At 39.3% G+C, this 26,040-nt stretch overlaps 1 protein-coding gene across 4 annotated transcripts in view; it reads left to right on the top strand.

The window, feature by feature from the left end:
* The window catches only part of epha7 (eph receptor A7), a 66,811-nt gene extending 42,199 nt beyond the window's left edge, over window positions 1–24,612 (top strand). Inside the window, exons 6-17 of one of the 4 annotated variants that reach the window (XM_081378581.1) lie at window positions 9,190–9,314; window positions 11,072–11,246; window positions 12,139–12,247; window positions 12,960–13,015; window positions 16,518–16,631; window positions 17,084–17,269; window positions 18,057–18,118; window positions 18,323–18,532; window positions 18,759–18,908; window positions 21,984–22,177; window positions 23,017–23,172; window positions 23,448–24,612. In XM_081378581.1, the coding sequence (XP_081234707.1) occupies window positions 9,190–9,314; window positions 11,072–11,246; window positions 12,139–12,247; window positions 12,960–13,015; window positions 16,518–16,631; window positions 17,084–17,269; window positions 18,057–18,118; window positions 18,323–18,532; window positions 18,759–18,908; window positions 21,984–22,177; window positions 23,017–23,172; window positions 23,448–23,562 (1,652 nt within the window). In that variant the 3' untranslated portion in view covers window positions 23,563–24,612. Of the gene's footprint in view, window positions 1–9,189; window positions 9,315–11,071; window positions 11,247–12,138; window positions 12,284–12,959; window positions 13,016–16,505; window positions 16,632–17,083; window positions 17,270–18,056; window positions 18,119–18,322; window positions 18,533–18,758; window positions 18,909–21,983; window positions 22,178–23,016; window positions 23,173–23,447 lie in introns of all 4 variants that reach the window. The other 3 variants (XM_081378580.1, XM_081378579.1, XM_081378578.1) reach the window with 3 other exon arrangements.
* The last annotated feature ends 1,428 nt before the right edge of the window (window positions 24,613–26,040 follow it).

Genomic DNA, 26,040 nt, shown 5'->3' with positions numbered 1-26,040 from the left:
GCGCTCGTGCAATTTTTAAATTTAATTTGAGATTTTAAAATTCATCAATCAGGTGGTAAATGAAAGATTTATTCAGTAAAGAAAAAAAGAAGAGTTCAACTAAAAATCATTTACTTGTGTCTTGAGCTGGAAATAACTATTATTTTTGCAATCGATTAATCTATAGATTATTTTATTTTTCGATTAATCGAACAATCTAATGATTGTTTTTCCTCCCGGTTAATCTATCGGCTATTATTATTTATTCATTTTTTCGATTAATTGAATAATCCTAATGATTATTTTTTTCTTCCTGTTAATCTTTTGATTATTTTACAAATAGCTGATTAATCGTTTGGTTAATTTACCAATGAACAATAACCAATAGTTTACCAATAAATACACTGAACAAAATTATAAACGCAACACTTTGCCCCCATTTTTCATGAGCTGAACTCAAAGATCTAAGACTTTTTCTATGTACACAAAAACCTATTTCTCTCAAATATTGTTCACAAATCTGTCTAAATCTGTGTTAGTGAGCGCTTCACCTTTGCCGAGATAATCCATCCACCTCACAGGTGTGGCATATCAAGATGCTGATTAGACAGCATGATTATTGCACAGGTGTGCCTTAGGCTGGCCACAATAAAAGGCCACTCTAAAATGTGCACGATAAAAGTCTCATAAAAGTGGTCTGTTTCTCATCCAAAGCCTCCATATGTGAAGAAAGAAATTCATACAGGTTTGAAATGACACAAGAGTGAGTAAATGAAAGGATTTTCATTTATGGGTGAACTGTTCCTTTAAAAGATTGTCAGAGGAACTGAACTGATGGTAAAACTAAGATAAGTGGCCTTGAATGCATGTAAAATCTAAAATAATAGTTTTTGCTATGTGCCTCTGACCCTGAAAAGCCCATCAGTTTAAAGCACAGCTTGTTTGGGTGAATAATCTTAGCTTTTCGGTTCCGCCGGAGCTCAGATATGCAATCAGCGCTGTGTGCGTGTGTGAATGTGTTGCGCAAGCCTGAGGCATTACTTTGACATTTCGCTGAGATGAGAGGGTTGAGGTCCTTCTGCCTGTTTAGTGAGCCCTTCAAATGCGAATCGTCATGCAACCTCTGTTTTATTAAGACAAACTATAAAAAGCATGACGCGTGTCTTGTAGTAGCCAAAGGTCAGGCTGGCAGCAGATAAACTGGAAGAGTGGGCCAAAATTGGCCTCTGTCCCAGGACGTTCATCCCTCATTTGAATTGCGGCGCTTTCAGGGTCGGGTATTTGCTCCGATGGTCTGTGCGGTCAGGATCACTGTTTGAAACGCCCAGTGAGAGAAGGGTCTGTGGCATATTTTTATGATTACATAGCAACCTTTCACCCCAACACTGCAGTCTGTGTTCCTGAAAAGTCTGTAATTAGAGTGAAGCATTTGTTTGTTTGTGTGTGTGTGTGTGTGTGTGTGTGTGTGTGTGTGTGTGTGTGTGTGTGTGTGTGTGTGTGTGTGTGTGTGTGTGTGTGTGTGTGTGTGTGTGTGTGTGTGTGTGTGTGTGTGTGTGTGTGTGTGTGTGTGTGTGTGTGTGTGTGTGTGTGCTTAAACCAGAGGCCAGTCTCAGCATGAGTGAACTTCCAGTGAAATAAGGCAAAAAGAAGTACATATGAAAAAGAACAAAAATTCTCTCAAACTCAATTTGAGTTTACATACTTTCAAAGTTGTCATTTCCAGAGAATTCAAGATCAAATCTAGAGCAATTTATGCAGTCTCAGCCGTTTGATTTTGATTTGGTGCTAATTCACATGGGCGGCTCGTGGCAGCAGATGGGGTGTGTAATGTCAGGAGCGGTCTGAGGGTTTCTCATACGGAAACTGTGGTGGAGTTGGGAATTGAACGTGGAGCGCTGATGTGTGTATTGTGGAGATGATGAGGTGCTTATGGCTGAGGCCATCACGCTTGAGTGGAGGGGATGCTGGGTAGCCTGATAAAATCCAGAGTGCTGTCTTTTCTAGCACATGGGAGTAAAGTCATAATCACATGATTTCTATTTCTTCTCTCTTCACCCACAGCAGAGACTCAGAGATATACACGGATGTCTCTCATTCTCTCTCCCTTAACTATTACTCATCTTTGGAAATGACAAGATAATTCCGCTATTGCTTGTTTTGTAACGTCTCTGTGCTGTGTTGATAAAGATTTTTCATTGTGTTTATGCATGTTACCTTTCAAATCTTTTTTGCTTTCTTATTATGTCTTATTGGCCTGATATTTGGGTGTTATGGAAATAAGAAATAACAGCAATGCATCACAAAGACCAAAAATGTTAATCTAGATGAGAATTTTTTTTTTTTTTTTTTTTTTGCTGTGCTGTACGAATCCAATTGAATGATACATTTAGGCCCAAAAATCTTAGAATACTCTGAAAATCTGACATTCAACATTTTGGAAACAAAACATTATCATTTAAAATGAATAAGAAATATTTCAGATTCTGCTCTATTTCTAGGTGACTAGTCAAATAAATAATTTGGGACATTTATCATTTGACACTTTGTAAGGACTGTCAGATGTTCTTGTTTCCACTGAGGCACAAGATGCTCTTTGGATCATCTCAAATCATGCTGGATATGGTGATCAGATTCGACACAAATTGTGTGCTGCTGTAATTAAAACAAAAGAAGGACTAACTTAATACTAGGGTATTTTGAAATGTATTTTCATTTTTCAATTAAACTCTTCAGTCAAATTGCTATGCTCATACTATAATGCATGATAGAAGCATTTTCATTAGTGTCCTTTGACATTTGAACCTCACAGTATGTGGACAGTGGCAACCTTGGGTCAGTGAGACTACATGATTACTCTATGATTATACGTCTGTAAATGAATGTTTCTAATGCAGGTCACGTGTCTGGGGTTCAGATGGTGCAGTGATAATAGCTGATAATAGGCTGCCACCGCTGGACTTTAATTTGTGAGAGGAAGTGTGGGGATGAAAACACCAGCTCCGCTTTAGGTATCAGGCATTCTGGCGTCTACTACACAATTAAATGCCATTCCAAACTCATGGCATGCTCGTCGCATAGGACAGCTGGGGTGTTAGAGTAAGAATCCATGACGTGTGATCAAGGGGCTCACAATATCGAAAAGGAAGCGAGGATCCACAAATAAAAAATGAGAAGCACCTTCCTTCCTTCCTTCCTTCCTTCCTTCCTTCCTTCCTTCCTTCCTTCCTTCCTTCCTTCCTTCCTTCCTTCCTTCCTTCCTTCCTTCCTTCCTTCCTTCCTTCCTTCCTTCCTTCCTTCCTTCCTTCCTTCCTTCCTTCCTTCCTTCCTTCCTTCCTTCCTTCCTTCCTTCCTTCCTTCCTTCCTTCCTTCCTTCTTGCTCTGAGGCAGAAACAACTTCCAATAATTTAGTTTTTTGTTCTGGATAAACATTATTTTTCACAGTGTGAAGCTGTAATTTGTATGTTTTAGAGCTTTTCCAAATCTGTGTTTTCAAATAGGAATCTTTATTAATCAGCTCTGCCAATGACAGACTCCGGAATGAACAGCCTTTGCTGCCTGGATCTGCTTTTGAATTGGATTCCACTTCTCTCTACAGCCTAATAGGAGGGTTCCGAATTGTGAGAGACAGCTATCGTAATAGCACCCCTCTAAAGCACAGGGTGTGTCATCAAGAACTCTCATATGGAATTCTTACCATTACTATTCAAGAAAGACTGATAGTGAGGATGGAGACGTGGAAAAAAGCTTTTAGCTTCTCAAATATTAAGGCAAAATATTACAGGTTGTGATATGTTTCGTTTCGCTTACTTACATTTACATCATTTATAGAAAACACCAAGCAAACTAGACGTGACTAGACCCAGAACTGTACTTTTTACTTTCAGATTCAGCTGCAAGTGTGAGTTTCAATGGCCTTTTCACTTCTAAAGCATCTCACGGTTTGCCGAAAAGCTCGGGCTTTGATCCCTGAGCGAAATGAAAGCGTTACTTAGCAGCTTGAGCGGTTCCTGTGTGCAGCACCAAATCGGAGCGTCCCCCTGGCCCCGCTCTAACTGAAAGTGACAAAGCTCTTGGTAACGGTGGTTGGGAAAGCACATTTCTGTTTGGTAGTGTGCAGCGGGAGGACGCCGGGGCTGGGGGTCGAGGGACAGACAGCAAGCGAGAAAGGGAGAGACAGCACAAGACAGCAAAAGAGAAAACCTTGTCACTGCAATTCTGCCGGTTCCCTCAACATTCATCAAAACGGGGGGCCATCATCTTCTACCTACTTTATTTTCTGAATCACTGAGCCTCTACTGACGGAGTGAATTCTCCTCTCCTTACTTTCTCTCCCTTTCTGGCTTCTGTCTCTTTATTTCTCTGGATTTTGTCCTCTCTTTCTTTTTTCCCACTCAGTCTTTCTAATGTTTGCACTCAACTATGTGCACTATCAACTGCCTGAGTGAATAACCTTCGGCGTGAGGCCGGCCCAAGCATACACAGCCACGAGCGATTGATGATGTACATTTTGACTTTACAAAAGTATTATAATTTATTATTTGTTATGATTTATTGTAATATAATATAATTTCATATTTTTATAAGAGTAAACATATCATATTTTTGGTCAGTTTATTTATTTAAAATTGTGCTGCACTTTGGGTCAACTTCTGTGACTTTAAAATGTGCTAAGTAAATAAACTTGATTTGATTATGACTATAAAATGCATAGGCCCAACAATATTCTGAATGGGAAACATTTTAAAAAGTTGTTGGTCCTATTTAATTTAGACATTTATTTGTAGCATTTTATTATTTACATTAAGCATTGTTTTTTTCCTTTGCTGTCCATCATTTTTGGGTCATGAAGCACCATTATTAACACATACAAAATCTCATGTCTCAACTCATTATGCAGGTTAGTCTAAATAAGTATTCACACACTCACACATACACTCGCCATCTCCCTGGGCTTGTGAAGTAGTGGCAGACAGGAGAAACAAGAGGACATGCTCCTTCACACACTCACACACATTTTGTGGTAGCCAGGAGCAATAATGAGGCAGATCTAACACCCACGCTTTTTCCGTTCTCATATTCATTTACACACTCTCACACACCGGTGCAGCCTCTCCTTGAGTTTTTTTTTTTTTTTTTATGCTGCTCCATCTCTTTCACAGGCCTTTTTTCTTTTCCTGCTTAGAGTCAAAATGTCAAGCTAAGTAATGTTGATTGCGCCAGCCCTCGTTAGTGTCTGTCCGACGAGAGCTCTGTCACCGATCTCGATGTTTTCATAGGGCTCTGGAAAAGCCGTCTGTGGGAGGCCCAGCTCTATTAAAGTCCTGTGCTCCAGCCGAGGGACGACCATAAATATAAAAAATATCCAGCAATTGACAGAAATCTGTAGAGAGGACGTCCCACATACCCGCCTAACCCCCCACCTGCCGTGTATGCAGGATTTCTTTAGTGATGCGCCAAACTGCCCCACACTTAAAGCTGTATTGACTATTGTAACAGTAATTTTATTTAGTGTTTTTACAGAAAAACATTTAGTTGGCCACATAAAACGACAGCTTACAACCAAGAAGAAGCCTCTGCCGGATGATAGTATCAGCGGTCGATCAAACAAACCCACCTGCTTTTCAGCAAACCAGTTAGAACTACTGGGCGGACATTAACATCGACTCATTAATATTCATGAGCCAGGCTGATAAGGTTTTTTAACATGCTTCTCAGATCATTCCTACGCCCTTGGTTAAAGCAAAACCTCTATTCTTCCGTCTCCTGGCCTTTGTCAAAGAGTAGGAGCTGCAATGCCGCACTTAAGAATGTGTTTGTGGAGCCGTTTCATTTGGCATCTCTTGGTAAGCGTGCAGTTAGTTATTCAATAGTTTTTAGGTGGATGAAAAGAATTTATGGACGTGAGAGTGTCAGCCTTGACTTAAGTGGCTGGATAATTAAAATACTTCAAAGTTAATACTGCACAAGCAAAGCAGAAAGAGAAAATGATTTCTGTAAAATAATGGCATTCTAGTGCTTCTGCACTTTCAGATACTGAACGCCACAGCCAGCCAACAGAGGGAGAGAGAGAAAGAAGTTGAGAGTATATAAAAACATCCATGCATAATGTATCCCTAATGTATTCTAATGCAGAGCATGATAGACGCTTGCTTCTGCTTGAATTAACTTATGCATTAGGAGGCTTGAGAAGGTCACTAATATCTGCTTTTATGTCACCCAGCCACTGCACACAAAACGTCCCCCCCTCGCACTGCCTCTTTAGGACAGACGGAACAATTATCCGATTTTCTGCTGCGCTAGGCCCCTTACGTGCGATAAAAGTGGGAGTGGGTTGACTCGCTCTGAGGTAAGCATGTCATTAATGGTTGTTATAGGGCAGTGGTTAAACATACCATGGGGAAAGTGCCACGGAGAGGGAGTGAGGGACACATTTCCTCCATATTAACACTGAACTCAGGGTCTCTCTTCCAGCTCGCAGATTCGAGTCGATATGAGGGCTGTCATCATGCTCGATTCTCAATTACTCGGCTGGTTCTCAGCGGAGAGGGGATGGCGGCCTGTCCTGCATTGCTGGAACAGGAGGCTGCTGTTTATGATGAAAGTTTGTGCCCTGCCTTAAATTATGTCAAATATATATATATATATAAAGTTTGAACAGGAGTTAGATAGTTGTTTTTTAGCTTTCATGATGTAGTGAAAGTTGTGGAGCAAATAATTATATCTGTGGGTATATCTAGGTTTTTCCACATTTAAGTTTTTGAAGGTAGTGGTAAGGTTGTTCTTATGGAAGTTCTAGATGTCTCAGACCCAGTTAAATGGCTTGACGAGGGCGGTTATCAGACATAACATTAATATAATTATCATTATCGGCCAGAATTTTTATATCAGTGCATCCCTATAAAGCACATATATGGTCTCGAATCGAACCGGCTTGAACTAAAAGCCTCAAAACACTTTTTCAATTTTTGAAAGAACTTATTTCTGTTCAAGTCTCTCTCTAAAGACATCCGTTTACACTTTAACACGTTTTAGGTTACATTTACTTAATATTATTTGGTTTTATCACTATCTTGATAAGTGGCTTGTCAACTAGCAAACATCTGTTGCCTTAGGGCCAAAGTTGAGTGCTTTTACAAGTAAATACAAGTCTCTAACAGATTGACCTGTCAATGTAAAAAGCAGCGCACACATGTTTGTATAGTGTAACTAGATTCAGAAGTCAGAGGGTGTGCTGGATATGGAAATTCATATACAAGAATAAAAAGAAAGCACTTCATGTGGGAGAAGTAGCTCCAGAGAAACAGTAACAACTTTTATTTCCCAGATCAGGTTAAAAGGACCGAGGCTATTACTCCGAAAGACAGTCGAGCACCTCATACGAAACACTACAGAAGGAGCAGTCAAAAGATCCAATTACTCCAGTACAACTGGTTCTGTGCTGTACAAGTGTGCTCTTTAAATTGGCGTGTCCTGCCTGCCATCGCCCCACTCCTCATGGGTAATTGACACCCTCTGCATACAATGAATGTGGACATAGGCGAAAAACAAACACAGATTCTGAGACGCTCGGACTGCTTTGACTAAGCTAAAAAAAGTAGGAAATCAGTCTTGTTTAAGTCCTCTTCATCAGCACAATTTCCAGCTGAGGGAGTTACAAACACCTTGAGTATGTAACAACATCCCTAAATGCATCAGTACATTGCTGTGGTAAAGCTAGTGTGGTTTAGACTGAAGAGCCTCTTAAGGAGAACAAGGAATTTGGCTGGTTTACGAACTACCATGAAGGCTGGCACAGTGTAGTGTGAGTGTCTGTCTGTGTGAGTTGGTCTGGCCAACCTTCAGATCTGGATGGGAAATTAGATTGTTTTAGTTGGATTATAATACATATGTCAAAACACAATCTGACTGCTGCGGTTTTAGATCTGCGCTGCCATCCGTGGTACCAGATAGCCCGTAATGAGGTTTTAATCCTGAATCGCTCATTACCACAAGATCAGCGCGAAAAAAAAATCCCGGGTCAAATGAGGTCGTGACCCTGGATTCTTGCCCTCAACGGATCACCGAGCACCGATACGGAGATGTCACTACTTCTCTCACTCTGTCTCACTGCACACACAGATCAGTTAAATTCCTCTCGAAGCCTAATTCTCTTTTTCCTTCCCCTCTACTTGAGGTAATTCTGTCTTTTCTTACTTTAACAGACGTCCGTTGAGAGTGGACACTCATTAATGCTGTGTGCATGAGCGCTACTTTTCCATGCACTTCTTCCAGAATGTCCTCATCCGAAGGTTACCTTTTGAGATTCGAACGGATCTTGTTTCTGAGGTTATTAAAAACAAGGAATTTCATTTGGGTTACCCACAAGCTTCTCGTTTTATATTCACACAGCATTTGGAAATAGTAAACCAAGTCAACGTACAAAGTGTGCAATAACTTTGTAATTTAAAGACAATTATACTGTAGCACTCTGGCGAAGAAAGAATATAGGAGGCACGCACGGATCTGGAAGTGGTGCTAAAGGGAGGGAATAAATGAGACGCCCAACGGGGTTGGGTGCATTTCTCTTAAAAGCACTTCCGCATGTGTCGGCAGAATTAATTTGACTTAATTGACATTCATAAGCCAAACGTTGCAGTTTTACTCTGACAGGGATAAGGCTGTCTTCTGCTGTTTGTTCAGTAATTGAAATTTCCATTATGAGGTGTAAACATTTAGCAGCCACCAACTGAATATTCATCAGAGCAGCAGTAGTGACACAAGATTCTGTCTGTGTGTATTTGTGCCAACCAAGTACTGAATTTGCATTAAAGCAAGGGAATCGTTTTTTCATGCGTATGTGAATATATTAAGGTGCTGTTGGCTTAGTATGTTCTTTCATGCAAACAGATCTCAAATGATAAGTCATATTTTTCCCTATTATTTATGTTTTTGTTTTGTCTGTCTGTCTGTCTGTACTTTATATCTTGGAATTGTTTCTGTACATTACATTAAGATAAAAAATTGTGCAATTAATTGTAAAGCTTTACAGAGATACACAAACATCAATTGTGTGATATGTCAATCAAGCAACTTTCAGTTTTACAGATACGTTTAAACCACTGTGTTTTGTTCATTTTGTAATAAGGCATGTATATTTTTTTTTGTACCATTTTAACATGTACTGAATTACTAAAACTCAAAAATCTTTCCTTCTTTTTTTCTTTCTTTCAGCCCCATCTCAGGTGAGTGAGGTGATAAAGGAGCGAGTTCAGCAGCACAGCGTTCAGCTCTCCTGGCAGGAACCAGAGCAGCCCAATGGCGTCATCACCGAATATGAGATCAAGTACTATGAGAAAGTGAGTCCACACCACCTGCTCCAGAGCACAAGCTATTAATGAATATATGTATTTGTTTCAGAAAATAACAGACAGAGAGAGACAGTGTCTACCTGTCAGTCAGCATCCCTATTCCCATGCAACCTGTCCTATCCTGCATGTTTTCATCTTTTTCATGATTTGCATTCTCTGCGCACATAGCTCGTAGTCAAATGCTCCGGTCTGAGTGGATCCTTCCCATCTAATTGCTATAATGAATGAGACACTCATAAGATTTTAATTAGACTGAGGTCCTTCACCAATCCTACACAAACACACACAAGACCGTCTCAGTTTACCACCGCCACACTCGTGCACGTCTAAGACCACTTCAGAAAATGCACACACAAGAGCAGCACACATACCTCGTAATGTTTGGAATTGTACCTGAGCATCTGTTCGATGAAAAACAACCCACAACTCCTTGCAGGTTTGCTCACGCTGCCACTAAAACATTAATCAGTACTGTAATCCCAAAAAACATGAACACAAACACATACCACACTTAATTTCTTTCACCTCAGCTCACTCTCCTGCTCAATCCCTCCTCCCATCCATTATAAAGCACAGCTTCATAGTGTCTACCATCAAACTCATATGTAAGCTAGTCAAGCATGAGCAGAAAGTTCTAGCGCGTTCGCTCGGTGCTCAGCCTGTAGGGTTTCCGGTCTCTTAGGCAATGTGAAAGGCAGCGCTCCCTGGCTGTTGTCCGTCCTGTTTGAAAATTAGAAGCAAGCTTGACTTCACTCCTAACAGCCTGTGGCATTCCATTTAAGTAAAAAAAGAAAATAAAAGATATATATATATATATATATATATATATATATATATATATATATATATATTTTTTTTTTTTTGTCTGCTGAAGTCTATGTATAGCAATAGTATGCTTTTCATATGTTGCAGCTATGGCATTCACACAGGTGAATATGTCTATGTATATTATGCTCACCAATGCTACATTTATTTGATCAAAAATGCAGTAAAAACATAATTCTCATAATGTACTTCTCATAATGTACATATCACTATTGTCACTTTACCCATAATTGCCACAATTGCAACTTTATTTACCTCTAAATTTATTACTATTTTTTAATGTTATCTGGCAATTACCTTATCTGATTTATTATGAAGTTGAAATGGACGTATTATGGTAGATGGATATTATGTTAGAATATCGCTGAATTCGTTTCGTTTAAATCAATTTCAAACATTTGAATATTACTGTGGAAGTAGAACAAGTACAAACTGCTTCCTTTTTGTTGTACAAGTGGGCAATATTAACCAAAAAAAAAAAACACAAAAACATGGAAATTTATTTTACTTAAAAATACAACATCTTCAGACATCTTTTGCATACCATTGTCAACACACTGTGACACACTAGTCTTAATCTCGCCTACTACATAGGACAGATAGCATGCAAATTGGGATATAGTACACTCTGTGTGGGTGTGCATGTGTTTGTGTTTCCTAAATCTCTCTTTGACATTCCAATTGTAAATGAAGCACCAGCTCCTCGCAAACAGCTTGCTTCTGGTTACCTAGGTTACGGATGAAAAACTGTGATATTGCCTCTGCTTGAACTCTTTACGTGTGAAAAGGGCCAAATGCTCCAGTATTCGCTGCCAAACACTTCAGTGTAACCCCCCTCTCTATAAAGAATTTGTACAATTTTGTGCTTTTGATACCCTGTGACAAGATTGTTATTTTGTTTTCTTCTTTTGAACCTGAAGGACCAGAAGGATCGCATTTACTCCACCGTGAAGTCGAAGTCCACTTCAGCCACAGTCAATAATCTGAAGCCAAGCACAGCATACGTCTTTCAGATTCGAGCATTCACCGCTGCGGGATACGGCACCTTCGGACCAAGACTAGAGGTCACCACCAAGGAAGAATCCACTGGATCTGGTGAGCAAAACAAGATGTGAAACGGCTATCTTGAGCTTTTGCTAATTGGCCTGCTAGTTTAGCTCTAGTTTAGCAAGGCTTTGCATTATGATCTATCCGATTATACCCGAAGGCAAGGTCCAGCTTTTCCAGATAAAATCTCTGACCCAGACTGTTCCTAAGACATTGTGTATTTTAGATAAGATGTTTCAGTTCCCTCAGCAGTTTGTCAATGAGCGCAGTGTTTTTGATTCGGAGAAACAAACCTAACGTGAACAATTCAACCTGAATGTGTCATTGTTTCAAATGCAGGCCACTGTATTACCATCTGGGACTATTAAGCCCACTTTCAGAAACAGTAGAACCGTGCACTCAGCGAGACCCTAAAATAGAGCCAGCCCCTCCCTGCAGCAGAGAGAGGATGAAAAGGGGGTTACAACCGTCCCATGATTTTTCAATGGAGCTTTGATTTAAGCTATCCTGCTTTCTCCTTTTGCCAAATAGTTTATTAGCGATGCACCAATAGTGAAATTCTAGCCAATTCCAGTAAGCTGTAAATCACTGATATTAAAATTCTAAACTATTTTCTTTAAATAAATGTAAAATAAAACACTAAAACCAGTCATTTTAAATGCTGCAAGTAAATGTAGGCATTATAACATAATAATGTACAGTATGAAAATGGATACTAATTTTGAGATTTGATAAAGATTACATTTAACAGTGTTATTAGAGTTAGATGACAGAAAATGTAACCTGAGTGTAAAAATAGGAGAAATGAGCATAAACAATTAATTCAATAAAATCAATTTAAAAAAAAATCCAGTATGGTACAGATTTATTTTTAATCCCTATATTTGATAAACTAAGCTTATAGCATTACTTTTATTATTCATTTGTGTTTTAATTGCAGCTACAGTCATATCGAGTGAGCAGAATCCAGTCATCATCATTGCGGTGGTGGCGGTAGCCGGTACCATCATCCTGGTCTTCATGGTGTTTGGTTTCATCATAGGGAGAAGGTACGCTCTCGCGGCCCCCATTGACTCTCCGCTACTGTGAGTCTCATACGCTCTCTCAGTTTGCCTTTCTGTCCCTCAAAGGCCACCATAGCTGTGGAGTTCACACCCTCGCCCACTTGCGTGTGATCACACTCACCCACCCACCATCATGTTGTACACTGTGGGAATGTGACCTCTGATGCATTTTCCCCTCACTAGCTCTTGCTGTTAGCATACACCCAAGATGGGATTCACAACTGCGAATCCTTCCTTCTTACTTTTGTACCTGTTTGTCATTGTTGAACCAAGAATGCCAGTGTTTTTCCATCTGAAAACTTCACTCATGATGTTAGTCACTGATTCCCATGTCCTCCCAACCCTTCACAAACACGTATTGCTCTCCTGCATGTCCATCGACACGGAATGCTCTGAATGCTTTGGTATTCAATTCTTTATGGAGTTATTCTCAATCATCAACTGGAAATATAATTTCCAGAAATTGCAGATCATTTATTTGTATATATATATTTTAAATTCCAATCATTCTGAAAGACAAAAAAATCTAAATCAATTAGTTTATGTCGAAGCTCATAGCACGGAACAGGAATACATGGCATTTCTATTCCGTGTCCAGAAAAACATTTCGATTAACATTCCATAGCCCTGTTATGTTTGAAATGATATGTCTGGTGACTGCAGGCCATTAATTAATTTTTTTTTTTTTTCTGTGTAGACACTGTGGCTACAGTAAGGCCGATCAGGAAGGGGACGAGGAGCTCTACTTTCAATGTGAGTGGCAGCTTTCACCAGCTCATTATACACATGCTCATCAGTGGTGCTCAGCCGCGCTCCTGGAGAACCATCCTGCTGAGTTTCGTTCCAACTCTCATCAAACACCTGAACCAGCTAATCAAGGTCTTTGGGCTCATGCTTGAAAATTACAGGCAGGTGTGTTAAAGCAGGATGGGAACTAAACTTTGCAGGAGGAGAGGAGCAAGAACCATGCTGTACATCATTGACCACGTTCTGGTCAACCATAACAGCTGTACCCTCTCATATGCTCCAGTTTTTATGAAATATCTAGAACCTTTCCTTTAAATACTCAAATACAGAGATCATTTTAGCTTAATGCGTTTAGCTAGCAAAAAGAGATATTAAAATTATGGTAAACCATTTTTATAGTTTTATACTATTTTATACTTTTTTTTGTAATGTTATTATGTGCCTTTTTAATGTTTTTTTTTTTAGAACTTTTTTTTCAATTTAATTTTTAGAGTAATTTCCTGTTTTAGTTTTTATTTCATTTCCAGTTAGTAATTTTAGTGCTTCAACTTCAGCCAAGGCAGCATTTTTTTATCAAGTTTTTTATCGAATATTTATATTTTATTTTTTTTAGTTTTGGTTAAAGGTTAAGTTCACCAGTTTTCAATGATTATGTGTAAATGAACAATCTGTACTCTTTCTCCATGTTACCTGCACCCAGTCAGAAAAAAACTTAGAGTTGTCAAAAGTTTGCTGGATGGCACAAAATAACACGTTTTGTGTCATACGGCTACATTTTGACAGCTCTAGGGCTTTCGTTTAAACTACAGATCAAACTTTCACATTTTTGTGTCTGCCCCCACGGACAGCGAGATCAGTGCCAAAATCAAAAGTGCATTTTGTGTTAAGTTTTTGGCAATCGGGATCGTCACAGCCCCTTTTCTCTGTTTTCTCTAGTCATTTACTGATTAATGAGTTTTTATTGAAGAGGTTTTATTGTAAGCCCAATTATCCAGTGATGAATTACTCCTTTAGTGATAATAACTCTGATCTATGCTACTTTGTAGTACTACTTTGTAATACTAATCTGTGGCCATCTCTTTAAATTAATGCTAGATGATGATCTAAACAACTAAATGTAAGTAAAGCTTTATTTATAGCACTTTTTAAAAACAGTGTTTACAATGTGCTTTACAGAAGATAAATGCATGTGTGCATTCACGGAAGAGAAAAACACATGTACTCACATAATAGAAATAAGATAATAAAACTGCAACAAAAAAAGTATTGCAGAAAAATCAAGGAAAGGCCCTAGTGAACAAATGTGTTTTGAGATACTTTTAAAAAGGGCATAGTGAGTCAATTGCTCGTAGGTTGTCAGGAAGTTAGTTTCATAGCTTGGGACCAAAATGACTAAAGCCTGACTCACCAATGTTTAGCTGTGTTTTAGTACAACCAGCAACTTACCATTGGATGTTCGGAGCAATCTTACAGGAGTATTTTTATTCAACCAATTAGAAAGGTATATTGAGGCAGTACCAGGAAGACATTTAACAAACTAATGAGAGGATCTTGAATTCAATTCTGAATGATACAGGCAAGGAAGGGATCTGAGTGTTGAAGCTGCTTTCTGAACTCTTTGTAAATGTTTAAAAGAGCTCTTTGGTAGCCCAGCAAAAAACACTATTGCAGTAGTCAAGTCCAGATGTAAAAAAAAAAAAGCTAGAACAAGTTTCATTAATCAGAAGGGGTGAAAATATCATGGGCTTTGGAGATGTTTAAACAGTTTAACATCCAGATATGATCAGATATATTGTGCACATTGCCATATTTAAATCTATTCCACAGAATTTAAATGTGTGCAAATTCTGCCAATAACTGTATAGAGCTACATTCAATGCTCTATGATCACAGATTACATGTCTAGCATTGCCTATGGTGTAAAGCTAGGCCATAACCCTACAGAAACATGCCCTCATCACCAGATCTTCATCTAAAGAGAGCTTACAGACCTCTTAGCGTTAAGATGTTCCTCTAGGTGTTTGACTTCTGCATTCTGAACCCCTGCGCCCAGGCCTCTCGGCCAGTAAGATGTTTTCTCTCAGCAGTCCCTAATGAAGCCCCTGGAGATAGCACTGGCAATGGCCTCCCTAGACTTGCTCTGCTAATGATCAGTGCTGTAGGCAAACTGCTGATTTGGAAACAAAGGTTCAAGGTGGCACAGCTTGCTTGTTCAGGGGCAGCTCAATCTCACTAGCGTTCTTGCCCACACGCTGAGGCTTACAGCTTGCCATATTCTCGCCGTCATGCAACCCTGCCAAAAACAGCACCAGACACTACAGACAACATCTGCTTTTAAAGAGAACCTGCTCAGCTACGCAAAACCACAAGATGCTAGCTGGTTTGACAAAAGGCAGATAAGGTGCGCATCGTACTCGTACGCCCAATTTGTTGCTCGTGTTGTGCGGGCAGCAGTGATAAACACGTTCTATCAGATTTACTGACAACTTAGATGGACGAAGCAATTATAGCAGGCAAGAAGAAGGGAAATATCTGCTGCCGTTGCATATGACTGGAGCACAATGCCCGTTTGCTCATGCCATCGTGTAGGCCGACACTGCCTTGAAGGAACTGGGGGATATCAGGAAAAAGCTCTCTCCCTGTTGCTCGGCATTGCTTTTGTTGCAAATTAGTAATTTAATTACTCGTTAACAACAGTCCATTTTAGTCGTTTTCATCTCAGCATGATGTAGCCTATTACTTTTTGCATCTCATTAAGTGGAGCTTAATGTTAAAGTTGACAGGTAGCAATGTAATTATAGGATTTGATTAGATAGTAAGACTGGGCGAACACATTAATTGGCCTTTAAATAAAAAGTGTTGCGAATGGATAAAATAAAGTAAAAATATTGCCAATTGGGCATTATAATGTATTAATATAATTAGTGCTTTATTAATATGATTAATACAAATTATTATTAACATAATAATGTTTTAATAATTGTTACAATGAATAATCAATTCCATCCATGGTATTAATAAAATAATGAATACTAATATTGTTTTATTATTAACTATGTTGTTTTTTAGATATTATCTTTTATATATGTAAATATTTATTAATAATAAATCTCTCATGCTTGTTTCACAATGCAGTGGAACATTCTTTCTCGGCATTCAAACAATAGCTCAGTTTTATGAAACCCATTATCCAATGAGTGACAGCTATGTATGCTGCTGCCATGCTGTATGGCTAATACCCTTTCGGCTCCATTGTGAGAAGGTTAACAAGAAAATGTAATAGCGTTTTTTATGAAATATGTGTGTAAAAATAAAAGCATAGGTTTTATTATTTGATGAAAGAGACCTTTTGACATGCTATCTTCCATCACAGTGTGCTGTTTAGCCCACAGCCCCGTGTCTCTACCCTCCAGTAATCGCATCCGTCCATCAAGGGCTCTGTGTGTGTGCGGCATGCATATTTAATCGTAACAGTAATCCTCTTACCCTTCTACAGTTAAATTTCCAGGCACCAAAACATACATTGACCCTGAAACCTACGAGGACCCGAACAGGGCTGTCCATCAGTTCGCGAAGGAGCTGGATGCCTCTTGCATTAAGATTGAGAGGGTTATCGGCGCAGGTGAGCTCTTCTCTTGTCTTCTCCGCTGCCTCGCTTTAGTCACACACCTCTCTCATTTATCACAATGACAACCAAATATTTACACTCTCGATAGCGGCCAGAGCATCTCTCTGGCCTCCTGTTATTGATAGCGCTGCTCTAGGATTGGTTTATAATTAATATGTCTTCTCTTATGGCGAGGATGCACATAAATGCATCGCTATTGATGAATTGCTGCCACATCCCTTTTAGTTACAAACCAAATAAGTGTGTAAGCGTGTCCTCTATATAGCATATCCAATTATCTGCTCTCTTGGTTGCACTCCCCTGTGTACCGATGCATAGCATCATATAATGCTGAATCCTGCTGCCTGCATGACTGATATGTATTAAGCACCATCGGAACAGGTAACGGTGTTAAACTTGACCCGGATCTCTCAAACTCAGCATGCGGGTGGTTGCGTGTTTCACAGGAGAGTTTGGAGAGGTGTGCAGTGGACGACTGAAGCTGCCGGGAAAGAGGGACGTGTCGGTGGCCATAAAAACGCTGAAAGTAGGCTACACTGAAAAACAAAGGCGGGACTTCCTGTGCGAGGCCAGCATAATGGGCCAGTTTGATCACCCGAATGTGGTCCATCTGGAGGGTGTCGTCACAAGAGGTGGGAAGTTCATCACGTGCATATGCTTTGAATACTGGATATGGCTTCTTAACTAGTAAGACGTCCTTACCTTGTAAAAAAGAAGTGTACTTAAAGAGAGCACTCTTTCATGACTGTTTCTAAATATCCTTAAATACACTTTTAAAAAGTGCACTTTGTAGTAAAAGTTTTACTTTAAAGCATGACAAGATTATTAAATCATAATGATTTGAAATGTGCTGACTAACATACTAAAGTGCATGCAAAGTATGTGATCATAATTTGAACTGTAGTGCATGTTATTCGATATGTTTGACATTTCATATATATTTAAATCTTAAATATACATCAAAAAAAATGACAAGGCCAATTGTAGTCCGATGAAGCAAAGCTACAATCCTATTATGTAGGTCTGTTAGTCCGACTTTGCAAAATCAGTTAGAATAAAGCAGTTACATGACATTTAAACAAGACAAAGTATTGCTTAGTCTGGCAGAAATTGAACTTTAATGGTGCACTATTAATCTTCTAAATTCCGAAGAGTTATGACTTACCGTAAGCTCAGTTGTGAAGTCATATTGTTATGATTTGATCTTGAGATTTTGGATAAAATTATTTGTGGCTCAGGGTCGTTTATTATTATTTTTGGCGGGTGTACATTCCAAAAGTGTTTATGAAAAGCCCTGTCGTCAGTCTAAAGTGAATCCAGTGTTGTAGAATTGTCTGCAAATTGTTTCTCATTACTGCTTTCGTACAGTGTGCGATGGCCGCACTTCACTTTAATGGAGTCTGTTCTTTGCTCTTTCAGGAAAACCAGTCATGATAGTAATTGAATACATGGAAAATGGCTCATTAGATGCATTCCTCAGGGTATGTATAAACCACCCTAGACAATCTGGTCAGTGAATACAATATCTTTTCTGTTCTGTTCATTACACCCACTGCGATTTACCATTCCATTGCTCATTCTTGGGCCGTGTTACTGTCAGCATCCCCCCCACGTGGTGGATGGAGCATGTGTCTGTTGTGCGGTGGTGATGGATAGACAACGTTTCTCTGTTTGTGTTTGCACAGAAACATGATGGGCAGTTCACTGTGATTCAGTTGGTGGGAATGTTGCGTGGCATCGCAGCCGGGATGAGATACCTCTCAGACATGGGCTACGTCCATCGCGATCTGGCAGCGCGAAACATTCTTGTCAACAGCAATCTAGTATGTAAAGTGTCCGACTTTGGCCTGTCCAGAGTGATTGACGACGATCCCGAAGCTGTCTACACAACAACGGTGAGTCAATTAAGCTGCTGTCTCATTGTACCTGCCTTGGAAGCCCACGGCGCTCTCAGAATAAACAAATCAATCCGTGCTGTACAAATATAGATACTGTTTGTGGTGCATTGTGATGGTAGAATCTTACAGAACATCAATACAATATTTTCTAACTCTTCTCTGGTTGATGCAGAGTGTACTGAATGTGACTTTTATTTAAAAAAATCTACACATTACTAAACAGGGTGGCAAGATCCCAGTTCGGTGGACAGCAATGGAAGCCATCCAGTACCGTAAATTCACATCAGCTAGTGATGTGTGGAGCTACGGGATTGTCATGTGGGAGGTCATGTCCTACGGTGAACGACCTTACTGGGACATGTCCAATCAAGATGTAAGTTACTGTTTTTGTACAGACACATTTAACCAAATGCTTCTGGAAATGGGAATATAATGTAACATAATACAGTATAATATAATATAATATAATATAATATAATATAATATAATATAATATAATATAATATAATATAATATAATATAATATAATAAAAAATACTTATACAATTATTACACATAAAATTATAAAAAATCAAAATGATAAAAGTACAAATTATATTATAGTATTATATGAAATTTCTACAATTACTTACAATTTGAATTATATTTTATATAACAATACACTACAGTAATAAACTGTATTATATAGTGTACAAAAGTTTACTTATTCATGCAGTTTAGCAATCAGTAAACCTTTTAGTTTTATTCATTCAAATCATCAGTTAATCAGCCAGTCATCATCACAATATTAATTCACCAGTCATCACTGCACTGAAGGCATATGTAGGTTCTGTGATCATCATGATTTAAATTCCTTCTACAATAATTCGTATTTATTAATGCCGCTAGGCTTGCTGCAACAGTCAGTTTTACCAGTGTTACACAGTGTTCAACCACACTCCGGTTACCTCACTCGCCCACCGCGGCACCGTACCCCACCGTCGTTTAGATTTTTTATATGAATAAAAATCTTTTAGTTCAGTTAGAGAATAGACACTACAGTTAAAATGAGCCAAAAAGGTCCTGTTTGGCTATTTTGTTATATTTTGGATTTAAACCCAATGCTAATAGGGTTAGTTGTCATTTAGAATTATTTTCAAGAAAAATCATGAACTCACCATTCAAGTAAAATGGCACACTGCCGCACAGGCATTCATAAGCGATTTAAAAGTGAGGTAGAAAAGAGGGAAAACACCTCAGTGATACCGTTAATACCGGTATTGCAGGTGTTGTCACACTGGTGAGAAAATGATGATAAATGCCAACATTATACATATTTGATAACCTTCAAGCATCTTTCATGCTGTTGGAAAACTAAAAGTTTTTCAATGTCCTTTGTACTTCATCAAGGCACTTTTAGCAGAAAATAGAAGTCTCTTGTTAGTTCAGCTTACTTTTATAGTCTTGTAAAACCACGGCTTGCATTAAAAGTCCTTAGTTACAACGTGAACATAATCTGTAGGTATTCAAGCATCAGGACAGTTAAGCACGCCTGACACTTTGAATTTTCTAGCTGGATATCAACACAGGTGTCAGGAGTGACCTTGTTTTAATGATACATTTTGAGGATAAAAAGGTTTAATGGATCTGCGGAAAGGAATGGAGTGTTTTGCTTGTAGAATTCCTTTTTGTATTCTGCTACACTTTCAACCTTTATAATGAGAAATGATAATGCGTGCCAAATTCATCATTAGCAGAGTTCAATCAATTCAAAGATATCTGCTTAGCCATGCAAAACCTTCGGAACGATCTGCGCGCTGAGCTTTTGTCTCAAAGAAATTGGGACAGCAAAGTGCCGTTCATCATTCTGATCACATGCGTGCAGGGTTTTCAAGTCGAACCGGATGGAAATTCAGATATGGTCACGGCTAATGATATGTATGAGGGAAAGTGTTGTTAATCCGCCACTGTATGTAGGCACTTGTCTTGTGTACAATGCTCTGTTAGGCAGATTCTTTGTCAAAATTACACAAGCTTGAGAGAAGGTAAACAACCCTTATCAGTGAAACTAATGATGACTTATAATTCTCTGCTCCCTAGCAAACGTTAGCTCTCCATGGAAGTGAATAGCTAGTTTAATGTTATTATTTTTTGCGTTCGAACATTTGCCTCAGTGGAGTCTTGATACTTGTCAGGCCTCAACGTCAGATGTTTTTATACCCTTTTGAGAAGGAGGCGAACAACTCCTTGAGGGCTGCTAAAAAAAGAAAGAAATATTTACATTTCTTCAACTCTTTCTGTTTTGACACTTTTCTTTCCGTAGCTCAAGCCTGGTTTGGAGAGACACGACGAGAATAGCAGATGAGGATTTGGGGAAAATATACAGTCTGCTTTTACTGTTCCTTGGGAGTTGAAGTAGGGGGAAAAACATAGTTCTGGACAAGCCAAATCTATGTTTAGTTTAGTCGACTCAGATTTAAATAATTTTATCAATTTAGGCAAGGCAAGGCAGCTTTATTTATATAGCACGTTTCAGCAGTGGTGCAATTCAAGGTGCTTTACAAGGTGCAAAACATAAAATATAAAAGCAACAATTTACAATTTAGGTGCTAGTTGTGAGCCCATGTTTTGTACGATAATTGATTTTCCACATTTTTTACTGACGAATACATACAGACACAGACACACTAATGTTAGGGTTGGTACAATTATTTACCAATATATTATATAGTGATATATTCAGATATAAGTAGAGTTATTTTAAATTGTAATAATATGTTTTAAAATGCCATTTATTCCTGTGATTCCCGCAAAGTTAAACTTTCAGCAGCATTAATCCAGTCTTCAGTATCATTTGATCTGACTGAAATCATTCTAAGATGCTGATTTGGTGCTCAAGAAACATTTCTTATTATTATCATTTCTTAGCATGCCGAGTGAGTAGGACAACAGGTGGTTTTGTTGCTCTATGGACCCGTTCAATTTATAAACCATGACGCGCACAGACACCCAAGCAACAATGTGTTCATCCTTGGTTTAAACTGTAACCTTGTGATAGTATGATAGTATGACTGTCACAAGCAGCTGTTGAACAAACAGCTTTCAGTGCGCTTGCTTCATTCACATCCAGTTCATGTGGTACTCTTTCCATTCGCTCAGGCACCCTCCAATAACCAGTGCAAGAATAATCACATCTGGTTAGCCTGCTTTTCCTCTGTTGTAGTTTGTAATGCTGGAGGTAAACCACAACAGATTTATCCAGCAAAGCGGCTGTTTACAGAGTCCTGATTAAAGGATGAGCAAGTGGAAAGAGGGATACAAATAGGGAGCTGGAGGTGCAGGCAGGGCTTTGTGTACTTTCTGTTCTGGATGCAAATGGCTAAGCTACTCGTTTTGACCTCTGTCTCTCAACCACTTGGTTTTCTTTTGCACCTTTTCTAATTTTCCATCTCTCATTTTGATCTTGCAGGTCATAAAGGCTATAGAGGAGGGTTATCGTCTTCCCGCCCCCATGGACTGCCCTCCTGGCCTCCATCAGCTCATGTTGGACTGCTGGCAGAAAGACCGAGCAGACCGACCCAAATTTGACCAGATCGTCGGCATCTTGGACAAAATGATCCGCAACCCTAACACCTTAAAAACGCCGATGGGAACGTGTACGCGGTGAGGACACCCATTCAATTTTTTTTTTTTTTTTACTGCCCAGCTTTATCTATTTCTGCTCAAAGAAAGTGATGCCATTCACAGACCAGCTTTGTTTTTACGATGCGTGGAAGTTGGTTGTTATGTTTTATACTCCTGCACCTCACTGCAATGTCTTTCAGCCCTTTTATAGGTTCGCAAGTAAATTTGCGAACAATTCCATCTGTCCAGCATTTGATTTATCTGCTAGGGCTTACTGATGAAAGATAAATCCCAGGGAATCAATAAAGCAAAACAGCCTCCATGCTTTTATGTTCGATAACAAGGACTTTAAATCAATTGTCATAATGAGTGTTTGAAACTTTAAAGCCTTGTGGGAACTCCAGCCTCCAGTGTGGTATTAGTCAGAGGAAGTGTGTTTACAATCACAACAGGATCTGCATCTCACACTGAAGATATGACCTTTAAAACTTTGGGAAGATACCCATGTAACCGTCTTTTATCATGCCTGTTACAAAATAATGCAAAACAACAGTTCTCTGAATTAGTACAATGTGAATACAAAAATCCATGTTAGTTAGGATTGGCACAATATTGTACTGTGATTAAGAGCTGATGGCTGAATATCATTGAGATTTCATTATTCTCGATACCAAAAAAAAAAAAAAAATGGACTACTTACAATCATTTTCATGTTGTGGATGTTAGATTACAAAATGTACAAATAGTGGGAAACTTCATGTACAGTCAAATATCCAACCCCCCCCCCCCCCATCTCTCCTCAGTAGAGTATACCAGTACTAAGAAATAATGTTACTGTGCCATTATAACACTCATATATATCTCTTCCTTTTCCTCAGACCCATAAGCCCACTGCTTGACCAGAACACTCCAGATTTCACCTCTTTCCGATTGGTCAGTGAGTGGTTGGAAGCTATCAAGATGGAGAGATACGTGGACAACTTCACAGCTGCCGGCTACAGCACGCTCGAATCTGTCGCTAGAATGACTATCGAGTAAGAGCGCTTTGCTGTGATCTTTCCTACACACTGTCACGCTCTATAGAAATGCATGATCTTTCTAGGAGTAATTTCAGCCCTCAGCTCTCATTCACAATACGATCCTGACATTGCACTGAATTTTAATCAGACCTCTTTGACTCATACTCTGACTCATCGTGTTGTAGTTAATATGGCCTTTTCTCAGTTTCCTTTTGCTTTGGTAATGAAATACCTCTCAGGCACTTCATGCTCCATTGCTGTGATTTATGAACGTTGTGTTTCTGCTTTAGGGATGTAATGAGTTTGGGAATCTCCTTGGTGGGCCATCAGAAGAAGATCATGAGCAGTATACAGACTATGAGAGCCCAGATGCTGCATCTTCACGGGACGGGTATTCAAGTGTGATGGAGGTCCAAAGCCCTTCCCGGTCGGATGAACCAGAACTCTCCAGGAAACACCGTAAAGTGTGTGACACGGCAAAAAATATGAAAAAATAAATCAACAACAAAGAAAAAAAAAAACGTTCCACACCCTTCCGGTGAGATTAACCTTCCAGAACTGGCAGAACAGAATCATTCCTTTGTTATTGGCGAAGGATTTTGGCACAGGTGCTGGAAACCAAGAGACGGAGAGACAATGAAAAAGCAAACATGCGAGAGAGAGAGAGAGAGAGAGAGAGAATCCTACATGGACGCTCCTCTGGATGCTCTAAAGAACTCCTCACGTCATTGAGTTGGAGCGTTTGAGAGGCTTTTTATGCTTTGTACGGACTTTATCGTCACAAAAGGTTGATTTGCTCATAGTTGCTATAGATTTCACTGGTTTCTTTTTTTTTACATCATGGGTGAATATAAAAATAAGCAAATCCAGCTCATAAGGAGTGAATTTGGAGAGATTTCTTTTTCTTTGGTTTGTAATATCCACATTAAGACAATGTGGTACGTTACTCTTCTACTCGATTGATTTGTGTTAGCTTGTTTGTTTTCTCGGATTGTGTTACGGAACTGACAACAGGGTAAAACGTCTCATCTGGAGGGAAAGAGACAGATTCAGAGGCTGAAAGTAGACAAGAGGAGGTTTGTCTTCTCCAGCCAGCACTATTACATGAAGCTCTCAGCAGACTGAAGCATTGGCAGAGAGTCGGGCCGACCTGCCCTTTTATATCAAGCAGAAATATCCCACCGCTTGGATACATGAAGCTCCTGAGGATGGCTGGTTGTGTTTTATACCAGCCCGAACAGACAGTTAGGTATATTTTATGATCCTACGTGACAATTCAGATGTGAATTAGTACAAAGAGAATTGGTGATGGAGTTTTTTTAATGTAAGAACAACTACTTCGGTGGCAATATTCTTTATAAGTTTATATTTACCACATGAATGGATTTATCAGTGCTGTTGTTGAATGTGTCCTTTTTAATATTGATATTATTTACCATAAATACATGTTTCCATAAAGAAACACACAAAAAAAAAAAAAAAAGTTAGGCTTTTTTAATTTAGAAACAAATTCTGTTTCAGCAAGAGTTTCATTTGCGTTTAGTATCAGTTTCCTAGCAGGTGACTGACTTTAAAATCATACAATGTTGTGGTGTAAAGGAGTAATACTGCCTTAAAACAAGTCAACTATTGCTCTTAATTTTAGGTTTTCAGATTATTGGTGAGATCACAGCTGTTTTGGGGAGAGACTGACAAATATGAGCAATAATTTGAGGTGCTGTATAGACTTTTACTCACATACTGCTTGGAAATCAGCAGCAGTTCTGTAAAATTTGATCAAAGAGAGTTGTTGAATTTATATACTAGGATCTCATCAACGTTTCGGTTTGTTTCTTCCGCTCTTTTGTTATGCTGAGCTCAAAGTTGATGCTTACGCTAAAGTTTTAGTGCCATAACAGCCTTCCACTCTCAACTGAATGTTTCGTTGACAATTAAATGTTATGCGTAATAGTGTTAAATACTTTAAGGAGTACTGTGTACATTTTTAGGCTTGATTTGTTGGGCTGCCATAAAATTCTACCATTTTTGGGCTGAAGTATGTTTTTTTTTTATTATTTACTGTAAAACCTTAATGTGACACATTTCAAACATACAAAACATTTTTTTTTCATCCTTTTCGGGAACCAATGCCATTTTTACCACAAAAGCCGTGCCAACATGTGGCATTTTTCTTGATTAGAAAGAAAGCGAAGACGGAGCTGTTGGAGCGAAGCATCACTGGAGGATTTAGCCTAACGTTTGGCGCTTCAAAAAAGCCATCGACTGTGCCGTCTCCATTGTAAACCCAGATGGTTTGTGTGTGCGTCTCTCATGGATCATATTGTGCCCTGGTTTGAGGCCCAACTCCGATCCGCTATCCTTCCATCTCGCTAACCTCAGCATTGAGCCCACGCCAGGCCTTTGAATTGAATGCAAGCGGAAAGGCTCTCGGTCAGCACAAACCTCCTGAGCTTCAGCAGTAGCTGGAGTAACTCAGATCAGCCTCCCCGAGCACTCTGATCTCGCACTCCGGCCTCCCGGGGGCCCCTCGCAGTCCCTTACCCTCTCCGTTCGGATCCGGGGCCCCTGTAGAGACAGCAATTTGAGCCAATTTGAGATTAACGCCTGGATTCAATCAATCCCACATTGAGGCCACCGTACGGGTCAATGACAAATCTGTCAATTTTTCTGCTTTGTGCCATTTCTAACTTTTCTGGTTTGATAGTAGCGGAGTTTTTCGGTCAAGACAGTTTGTGCTGTGGATTGATTGAGTTCACGGTGCAGCAGGGTATTAAAGACTTCTTGAAAGACGGTCAAGAGCCCACCTAGACAAAAGTGAAGTGGAATATTCCAAAGAGTTCAGCACTGTTGATTGTGTCAGAGTAATCACAAGCCAGATGGCAA

Source organism: Scardinius erythrophthalmus (genome assembly GCF_964197995.2).
Source record: "Scardinius erythrophthalmus genome assembly, chromosome: 11".
Taxonomy (NCBI): Eukaryota; Metazoa; Chordata; class Actinopteri; order Cypriniformes; family Leuciscidae; genus Scardinius; species Scardinius erythrophthalmus.
Note: the sequence above shows the minus strand (reverse complement) of the source record. Positions and strands in the feature narration are given on the sequence as shown.